Source organism: Mandrillus leucophaeus, unplaced genomic scaffold (assembly GCF_000951045.1).
Source record: "Mandrillus leucophaeus isolate KB7577 unplaced genomic scaffold, Mleu.le_1.0 Scaffold499, whole genome shotgun sequence".
In the NCBI taxonomy this organism is placed as follows: domain Eukaryota; kingdom Metazoa; phylum Chordata; class Mammalia; order Primates; family Cercopithecidae; genus Mandrillus; species Mandrillus leucophaeus.
The window spans coordinates 1,216,344-1,226,932 of NW_012105353.1; the positions used below are offsets into that span (position 1 = coordinate 1,216,344).

The 10,589-nt window shown below is 41.8% G+C and overlaps 1 protein-coding gene across 1 annotated transcript in view; it reads left to right on the forward strand.

The window, feature by feature from the left end:
• The first annotated feature begins 834 nt into the window (after positions 1 to 834).
• The window catches only part of MAP3K15 (mitogen-activated protein kinase kinase kinase 15), a 133,969-nt gene continuing 124,214 nt past the window's right edge, over positions 835 to 10,589 (forward strand). The window contains exons 1-2 of the mRNA XM_011995799.1: positions 835 to 989; positions 3,256 to 3,279. Of these exons, the coding sequence (XP_011851189.1) occupies positions 867 to 989; positions 3,256 to 3,279 (147 nt within the window). The 5' untranslated portion in view covers positions 835 to 866. The remainder of the gene's footprint in view (positions 990 to 3,255; positions 3,280 to 10,589) is intronic.

Below are 10,589 nucleotides of genomic sequence, written 5' to 3' on the forward strand. Positions count from 1 at the left end.
CTCCTGACCTCAGGTGGTCCACCTGCCTTGGCCTCCCAAGGTGCTGGGATTACAGGCATGAGCCACTGCACCCAGCCAGAAATGTATTTCTCATAATTGTGAAGACTAGGGAGTCCAACATCAAGGTGGTGGCGGACTCATTGGCGAGGACCTGCTTTCTAGTTCATAGACGGGACCTTCTCCCTGTGTCCTGGAATGATGAAGGGGAAACCAGCTCTCCAGAGTCTCTTTTATAAGGGCTCTAATCCAATTTATGAGGGCTCCATCCTCATAACCTAATCACCTCCCAAAGGCCTCATCTTTAGGTACCATCATATTGGGGATTAGGTTTCAATATATGAACCTTGAGGGGAAACAAACGTTCATTCTATAGCACGTGCGTGGAACTGATAAATACATAGATCCAGACAGAAGTGTTCTCTGGGCAGGAGGGAGGAGATGTGATTAGAGAGGGGCACATGGGACCCTGAGTGCAGGTAACCCTCTGACTTAGGCTACACAGAAGGTACATGGTTTTTCATTGCATTATACTTTATGCCTGATATATAAGCTAAATATATTCTTCGGATGTATGATATGTCATTACAAAAATAACATTAAAAATCCATCAGCAAGTTCTAAGTGAGGTTACATTCCCAGCACTTTGAAGAAGAAAGAGGATTCAAAAAGATTCTTACTGCGTTTCTTCCACAGTTCATAGGGTAATTTTAATCAAATCATTCCTTATTTTACCTAACAGGCTGATGACAGAAATACACATTGCTATAGCTCCCCACTGGTGATCACCAGTGAGTAGATGAAGTAGACAGATCATCTCCCCTAATCCTGTCCTCTCCTTGTTCATTGCAGATGTTGCTGTGGTAGACATGAGTGATGTCTCCAGACAGCCTTCCCTCTTCTACCATCTTGGAGTCCGAGAAAGCTTTGACATGGCCAATAATGTGATCTTGTACCATGACACCGATGCCGACACTGCTCTCTCTTTGAAGGTACAGGGTATTGTTCACATTCTCCTGAGTACTTCGTTTTGGGAAAGCAGAATTATATGTCTAGCTGAAATGCCACAGTAGTACAGGAAGTTGGAGAAAAACAAAGGCTTGCTTGTGCAATTCTTTCCTTCCCACCACAGGTTCTAGTTCACACAGACGACTTCCTGGCCACTTTGTGAGCATCTGTGCTACAGTCATACGTGTGCAGGCAACTTGGGCATTTCCAGGCTCGTTAGGGAAGTCGAGGCAAACACTCCTGTTAGTTTCAGTTGAAGCAAACACACTGTTCCGAATTCCTTCGTGAGCTGTTGGATCCAAACCTACACATAAAAATCAGTTCTCAACTTGGATAATAATATGAAGACATTGAACAGTTACTGAAATGGACAGAATATTTTAGCATAGACTCAATTAGTCTGTGATGTTATTTTCCCCTAGTCTGAAAGCAAAGCAAAACTGTAAACATGTGTGTTCCTGCATGACTCATTCATGGTTAAGAATTTCTAAAATGTATTTTTGCAAGTTTGATACAAGCTTTTTTGGATAACATAGTATTTTTTTAAAATGCTTATATTTGTATAGTGGAAATGTTTAACATGAGTTATTCCGAAATTCAGTGGATATTGATATTGTTGAATATTTTAGTCAGAAAATCCTGGCCTATGTTAAATCATTTTAGAAATAATGGATTAGTTTGTTTATAACAGTGCTTCTTGGCCTTGAGTGCACTTCAGAATTACTGGGAGAGCTTGTAAATATCCCCATGCCTAGGCCTCACCCCAGACCAGTTACGTCACATAATCTCAGGGATAGGGGTGGGACCCAGGCATGGAGATTTTTTTAACCTCCCAAATGTGCAACCATGGGTGAGAACCAATGGTTTGGAGAGTCAGCCTTCGCAGACATCATTTCTAAAGGTTCAGTTCCCTCAGTGTTAAAAATCACTGGTAGAGAGTAGTAAAATTTTATGCCAAAGTTGGACATTTTCATTGTGTTTCTTGAGATTTAATATTAACTAGGTTTTCAGGGTTGTGTAAGGATTTGAGATTATTTCCTGGTAGAAATACCACCTGCTTGAGATGTGTAACTTGTATGTGCTAAACATCATATATACTTTACATAGATATGTACTCAGTAATTATGGCAAAATACTGTTATTTTAATAAGTCATTTGTATGACAGTGAAAGAAGAGACTTTTATTAGTGTACTTCACATTATAGAATAGTTTCCCCAGGGCGATAAACCAATGCAAATTACATTAGATATTTAGATACTGACCTTTTCTTTTACTGATTTTCACGAAGGTAGTTAGGCTTAGGAATATTTAGAACTTAGCAAGTATGAAAGATATAGATTATTAACCTATATTTTGATGAAAAACGTGAAATTAGAATTTTTTTTTTCCAATTTAGGACAGTTTCTTCAACTGTGCCTTAGCAAAGCCCTCTGGAAAGTTTTATGGACTAGATGTTTTAATTTTTAATGATACAGAAAATTATTTCCTAAAATGGAAATGGGTAGTCAGTTATATCTAACACCAGAAGCAGCAGTTTGCACTTGTTATCAGGAAATAAAAATCTCAGAATATTTAAAACATGTTTTACAGGGCAGCTGTTTGATTATGGTGTTTTCTCCCCCTCTGGAAGTGTTGGTGCGTAAATGAGACAGTCAAGAGCTGCCTAATTATCATGCTACATTTACTGACTAAAATTGTTGTCACTGAATTTGAACATTCCTAGATTGTTGTAGCGAGGTGTCAGGAATTCTTCTGCCAACACCCTTTCTGTAGGAAAGCTGACCGTGGTGTGGCCTTCACACTGATTGATTCAAGAAATGGTTCCAGATCTGGGGATAGCACAGTGCCTTCTAGGCCCTTCCTTGCTATCATTGACATTCTTTTCTGGGAAGGCAAGATGAGGGCACTCAGCACCCCAAACCTGAAGCTCAAAATATCTTTTGGGCAAAAGCATTGGCACTGTTCTGGGGAAATCCTTATAAGCATACATGCCCTCTAATAGTTCCAAAGGCTAACCAGTGGTGATCAATTTTCTCTGGAATATGAATGTTGCAATTCAGAGGTTCATTGTGTTTGAAGCTTTTGGAGAGGGAGGTTTTACATGATTAATTCTTGCTCTAAGGTGGGTGCTTTTATGTGATTAATTCTTACATGGTTAATTTCTTTTATAGAGGGGAGTACTGGCTAATGCTTATGGAAATTAGCTGTTTTGAAAAAAAGCTATATTCATTTTTTCTTTTTCTTCTCAGGACATGGTAACTCAAAAAAACACAGTAAGTATTACATTTTCAGAATTTTAATTCTGAAATTAAATGTAAATGTCAGTTTGTAAAATGCTTGCCTGAAAATCATCCAGGTAGCAAGATGACTTCTAATCATGCCTGTGGGTTGTGTTTCTAAGGAGGACAGCTAGAAATCTCCCTGTGCCTCAGCCTGCCAGCCCCAGGCCCCACTCAGCCATTGAGGGTGTGGGCCAGAAGGCAAGGCCAGGCAAGAAAGTGTATGTTCTTCATTACCTGCTGGGACTTTGAGCTGGAACCTTCTGGGTGACTTCTTCTGAGCTGGGTCGATGTTTCATTCTTTTTGCTGGAGTCAGTACCTCCCATACTTCCCAATCAGAGTTTCCCTAACGATGCAGGAACGTGAACTTGTATGCCAGTTAATATGGGGCACAAGTTTCTTGCCACAAATGGAAAAGAAGTGGGATGGAATTCTACTTCCTTCTGTCCCATTTATGTACTGAAGTCTCCTGATTTGGCTTAAAAGTTCTGAAATTACATAGTTTTATTGCCACGTTGGTTTGAATAGTATAATAAAATCACCACCCTAAAAATGTTTTAAAAGGATCTTGGCCTTGGAAATGTTGCCAAGGTTATCCTGTACCCTTGAATGCACCCCAAGCTGCCCATCCCTCCAGACCTATGGCATTGTGGTTTGAGAAACCATGACCTAGAGTCAGGACAGGCCCTTGGTCCCTCTCCTTAGAGCCTTAGTCTCCTTCCTGCTAGCCCTTCTAGAGGGAACAGGCCTGCAGACTCTCTTCCTATTCCAGTTGGAGTTCCTAGGAGAGGGAAAAAAGGGCCCAGGAGGCAAAGCTGTCCCCTGGGCACCCTCTGCAGAAGTCCCCAACCTGCAGCTTGGGGGCCCAGGCTTCCCCAGGACACTGACAGAGCACCCCACCTGCGATAGAAGTTTTAGAAACATAGCAAGTGGTGTAGTGCACATAATTACTATTGGAGCATGAATTTTACAAGCAGGCCTGTAAGATAAGGCATCGGGTGGTTTTAGATTCCTTTTGGAAAAGAAATGGGATCAGGCATGACTTTTTTTTTTTTTTTTTTTTTTGAGACTGAGACAGGGTCTTGCTCTGTCGGCCAGGCTGGAGTGCAGTGTCATGATCTTGGCTCACTGCAACCTCTGCCTCCCGGGTTCAAGCACTTCTCCTGTCTCAGCCTCCTGAGTAGCTGGGATTACAGACACCTACCACCACGCCTGGCTAATTTTTGTATTTTTAGTAGCGACAGGGTTTCCCCATGTTGGCCAGGCTGGTCTCGAACTCCTACCTCAAGTGATCTGCCCGCCTTGGCCTCCTAAAGTGCTGGGATTACAGGTGTGAGCCACCACACTAGGCCTTGATTTTTAAAATTACCTACTTTGTGGAGAAATGAGGAAGAAGTTGAAGGACATTGGGCCTGAGGCCCAGGAGGTACAGTTATAGCTGCAGCCCTGTCTCTAAGTAACACTGGGCAGTTAGTTGTTCCACCCCTGCCTAGGCCTCAGGATCCTCAGCAATAAAATGAGAAATGTTGAACTATGCTGTTTTGCTCATTGATACGTTCCAGCCCTCAACATCTGTGCTTCCATATTTGTTATACAAGCAAAAAGATGTATCCTGGATTTAATGCAAGAAATGGCTATGAAATGCTGATTCCTTAAAACAGCAAGAGTTACGTTGAGGCAAGGAGCAAGGAAGACAACTCGTTTTCTTTCTCCATTCCTCACTGTTGGATGCATCAGCACTCAGAAATATTCTCTCCTTCAGGAGACTTGGTGTCATGCTGTTACAATTCCACTACATACCTCCCTTCTGGTGCATTCTCCCTCTTCCAAAACACCCAGGAATTCCTTAACATTCTTAGTAATTCCAAGCATACCTCGGCACTGTTCTTCCTAGGTATTTGTTTGTTTTTTAGGAATAAACTTACTCTAAAGCAGTGGTCCCCAACATTTTCATTACCAGGGACTGGTTTCATGGAAGACAATTTTTCCACAGACCAGAGGTGGGGGATGGTTTCAGGATGAAACTGTTTGACCTCAGATCATCAGGCATTAGATTCCCGTAAGGAGCACGCAGCCTAGACCCCTTGCATGCGCAGTTCACCATAGGGTTTGCACTCCTGTAAGAATCTAATGCCACCAATGATCTGACAGGAGATGGAGTTCAGGCAATAATGCGCGCTCACCCACCGCTCACCTCTGCTATGTGGCCTGGTTCCTAACAGGCCACTGACTGGTACTGGTCCATGGCCCCGGGGGTTGGGGACCCCTGTAAAGGATTTGGCAGCTAATCTCTTTGCTATATTTGGCATTATGTTAGAATTTGGTGCCCAGTATTGGTCATTATGCTTGGCAAGATGCGAAAATTTAGAGCACTCAGAAGAATAAAAGGATCCTAGGTGACGTGATGAGTGGAAAATCGCCCCTAAGAGGAAAAGCTAAAGGGAACTAAGCCTTGAGAGGTACCATTAGTAGTCATCTTCAAATGCTATCCTCTTTCTGAAAGTAAAGAGACATTTACTGTTTCCACTCCAGATGGGATGGAAGTAGGGTAAACAGAAAAATGGTTTGGATCAGCAGAATGGACATCTTGCAACTAATGGTGATTAAACATTAAAACAGAATGTCAAAGTAACTTGGGTAGCTTCTAAGGAGAATTTGCTCAATTGTCCCCTCCATGTGGATTGGGGTAACCCTGGAATCAGACACCTGGATCATATGACCCCAGAGATTCCGAGGGAGAATCTGATGGAATTGTGGGTTTGTGATCATTTTGGAAAGATTTTAGCGCGCGCGCGCACACACACACACATACATACAATACATACATACATAGTCACGGTTAGTGAACAGTGAAGTCTTGTAAATAAGGGATATGAATTAGATGCCACACCCTGAACATGTAGCCAGATGTTTGAAATGATTTATGAATATGTGAAAACAAAGATGCTTTGAGATCTCTTTTCAAGGAGTTATTTGATATTTCTAAAATTGTACTTTTACCCAGAAAGAGAGATGGAAAAATTAAAAATAATAACAAAGATAAAATTGTGCTTGATGATGTATTGAATTCAGCTTCATTTAGCAGTGAAGTGGGCACATTTTTCTTCTTTCTTTTCTCTTTTCTTTTCTTTTCTCTTTTTTCTTTTCTTCTCTTTTCTCTCTTCTCTCTCTCTCTTCTCTTCTCTTTTCTGACAGAGTCTCGCCCTGTAGCCCAGGCTGGAGTACAGTGGCATGATCTTGGCTCACTGCAACCTCCACCTTCCAGGTTTGAGTGATTCTCCTGCCTCAGCCTCCCGAGTACCTGGGACTATAGGCATGTGCCACCACGACCAGCTAATTTTTTTTTTTTTTTTTTTTAAGTAGGGACAGGATTTCACCATGTTGGCCAGGCTGGTCTCAAACTCCTGAGCTCAAGTGGTCCGCCTGCCTCAGCCTCCCAAAGTGCTGGGATTATAGGTGTGAGCCACCATGCCTGGCTGGTAAATATACCTTTAATTTCTTAAGAAACTGTCAAAATAATTCCAAAATGGCTGCACCATTTTACATTTCCACTAGCACTGAGAGGTCCAGTATCTTCACATCCTTGCCAATACTTGGTATCATCTGTCTTTTTATTGTAGGCGTTCTAGTATGAACTGATACCTGAGTGTGCTTTTAGTTTGCATTTCCCTAGTGGCTAATAACGTTGAGCATCTTTTCATGTGCTGATTAGTCATTCATAGTCTACTTTGGTGAAATGTCTATTCAAATCTTTTGCCCATTTAAAATTGGGCTGTGTTCTTACTACGAAGCTGTGTAAGAGTATACATTCTGGAAGCAAGACCCTTATTAGAGGTTTTATCAATTATTTCTTTTATGGATCGTGCTTTTGGTGTATCTGTGAACTCTTAGCCCAAACCAAGGTCATGAAGTATGACTCCTATGTTTTCTTTTAAAAGTTTTATAGTTTTAGCTCTTACATTTAGGTCTCTGATCCATTTTGAGTTAATTTTTGTGTCTGGTGTGAGGTAGATGTCCAACTTCATTCTTTCACATTTGGATCCCTAGTTGTCCCAGCACTGTTTCTTTAAAACACACACACACACACACACACACACACACACACACACACAACTATCTTGTCATCTTTGAATCGTCTTGCCACCCTCATCAAAATCAATTGACTGTATACGTAAGGGTTTATTTTTGGACTCTTAATTATAGTCCATTGATATGTGTCTACTCTTATGCTAATACCACACTGGTTTAAAACTTTTTTTTTTTTTGAGGCAGGGTCTCACTCTGTCACCCAGGCCGGAGTGCAATGGTGCGATCATGGCTCACTACAGCCTTGACTTCCCCTGGCTCAGGTAATCCTCCCACCTCAACCTCCCGAGTGCCTGGAATTACAGGCATGCGCCACCACACCCAGCTAATATTTCTTTTTTTTTGTAGAGATGGGGTTCTGCCATGTTGCCCAGGCTGGTCTCAAACTCCTGGGCTCGAGCAGTCTGCCCACCTCAGCCTCCCAAAGTGCTGGGATTACAGACATGAGCCACCACACCCAGGCCTGTTTTTTTTTTTTGAGACAGTTTCACTCTGTCACCCAGGCTGGAGTGCAATGGCGTGATCTCCGCTCACTGCAACCTCTGCCTCCCAGGTTCAAGCAGTTCTCCTGCCTCAGCCTCACGAGTAGCTGGGATCATAGGTGCCTGCTACCACGCACAGCTAATTTTTTTTTTTTTTTTAGTAGAGACAGGGTTTCGCAGTGTTGGCCAGGCTGGTCTTGAACTCCTGACCTCGGGTGATCCACCTGCGTTGGCCTCCCAAAGTGCTGGAATTACAGGCACGAGCCACCGCGCCTGACCTGCACCCAGCCCTTTTTTAAAAATTTATTTTTCTTTGTTTTTTGTTTTGTTTTGAGACAGGGTCTTACTCTGTCACCCCAGCTGGGGTGCGCTGGTGCAACCACACCTCACTGCAGTCTGCACTATTTTGATTACTATAGCTTTATAGTAATTTTTGAAATTGGGAAGTGTGAATCCTCTAACTTTGTTCTTTTTCAACATTATTTTGGCCATTTGGGGCCCCTTGAAGTTCCATATGAATTTGAGGATCAGCTTTTCCGTTTCTGGGGGAAAAAAAAAAAAAGCTATAAGCCACTATTGATAAGGATTGCATTGTAACTGTAGATTGCTTGGCTGATATTGACATCTTAACAGTTTTAAGTCTACTAATCCATGAATGTGGGATGGCTTTCCGTTTATTTAGGTCTTCTCTTATTTCAGCAATATTTTGTAGTTTTCTGTGTACAAGTCTTTCACTTTCTTGATTACACTTACTCCTGTGCATTTTATTCTTTTGGTTACTCTTGTGAATGGAATTGTTTTCTTAATTTCCTTTTCAGGATTGACTTTAAAAAAATTCCTGTCACAAAAATCTGGAACACTACATTTCACTTCATATTTCAGTATTTGATTGAGTTGAAAATGGTAATTGACTTTTTGGTCAGAGTTCTATGCAAATGACTTCTGGTTTTTCCTGTATTTTCATCCATTTTAATTCTTATACTATTTTATGCTGCTTTGGAGATGACAGAGCTAGCCACTTTCTGCAGTTTATCACTTTAGAAAACATGTTTATATGGTGACAGATCAAGGCTGAGTCTTTATGAAAGTAAAAGAGTGAAGAAAATACAGCCAACCCCAAGGCTACTTTATCTGTTTAACCTTGGAACTTCCTAGTACTTTGCCGCTAGTGTACATAATCATACCTTTATACTTACATCTTATTTTGCAGCTTGATTTCCCAGACTCTGAGGCTGAGTTTAGGGTACAGGAGGTTTATTAAGGGATGCCTTTGGGATGGCTGCTGGAGAAGGGGAGTAAATGAAGCGGGACTGGCCAGAGGGAGACATGCAGCTGAGATGCAGGCTCAATGACAGCTTTGGCTGACCACCTTGGGAGGAAGGTCTGGAGCTGAAATGGCCTTTCTGAGTTGTCTTGGGTTGGGATGAAATGGCCAGGCCTCTATGTTCCTCCATTTGTCCTTCATCACTAGGAAGGTAGCTTGGATGAGATGCTCTCTGGAACCGAGGCAGTTCAGAAGGGACTAACAGTAAGGGGCTGCTTCCTAGAGAACTCCCAACAACTGGGGCAACACATCCTTCCTTGAAGTTGGGTGGGGGTGTTCTGGGTGGTATACCTGAGTATCCACCACGTTATTATTATTTCATTTGAGAAATGTGTGTACGTATGTGTGTCACGTATACCCCAAGACTAAGAAATACATTTCCAAGGCTTAGAGGCACTGCAATAATTTTTTCCACTGAATTGGTGGGTAAATTACCTGAAAGCTGTGCATAGCCTTGCTAGAGAGGCACCATGGAGATATGCACCTTCTCTGTCCCCCGGGAGAATTACTGGGAGGAAACAAGGTGTTCTACCCAACTCTTGCAGAAGGAATTGTGAAAAGTACATTGGACCTTATTTTCATTTGTCATGTCCTAAAGCCAGAGTTCACAGTTGTTTTTTTAAAAAGCAGAGTTAAATTTCCAAGCTAGGATCACGTTATTTAAAAAAAAAAAACAAAAAAAAAACCACCTTATTAAAAAACACGTTATTGAAAAATTAATCTGGTTCTTGACCTCTGGTTTAGGTGATTTTTTTTTTTTCTGGAAAGCCAGTGAGATTTAAGAGAAACTCATTGTTCCCATTAAAATGGTTGTCTTTATAATCCAAATATATTAGAAATTCTTTGAGAAACAGACACTGGCAATATTGGGGACATTGTCTTCAATACTGGAAGTCTTTCCTCTGGCTTAGGAACATGTGCAGGTCTTGAGGTCAGGGTAACAATTTCTCCTGTTTTTTCCTCTTGACTTTCTCAGGTCTTCAGTTTCCTGTGGCTTAGGACTCAAAATGATCAAAAATGATATGGATTGCTTAGGGACACTTTGGTAGAAAGACGATTAAGTTTCTTTTCTCTTTTCTGTATCCTTTGGATTTTCTGAGTTCCAAATCAAGATTTCTAGTGCTTTTATTAGCAAAGACGCAATTTCAAACAAGAAAGCTACATCTCATAATAGGGAGAATTTTATTTTACACACAGAACATGAATTATGTAAAAATCTCCGTTTGTTCTTTCTCTGCCCCTCCCTCCCTCTTCCTCTCTCCTCCTCTCTCCTCCTCCTTCCCTCCCTCTCTCTCTCTCCCCCCTCCCCCCTCTCTTGGCCCAGGCTGGAGTGCAGTGGTGTGATCTCAGCTCAACCTCCACCTTCCTGTTTCAAGCAATTCTCCTGCCTCAGCCTCCCGAGTAGCTGGTA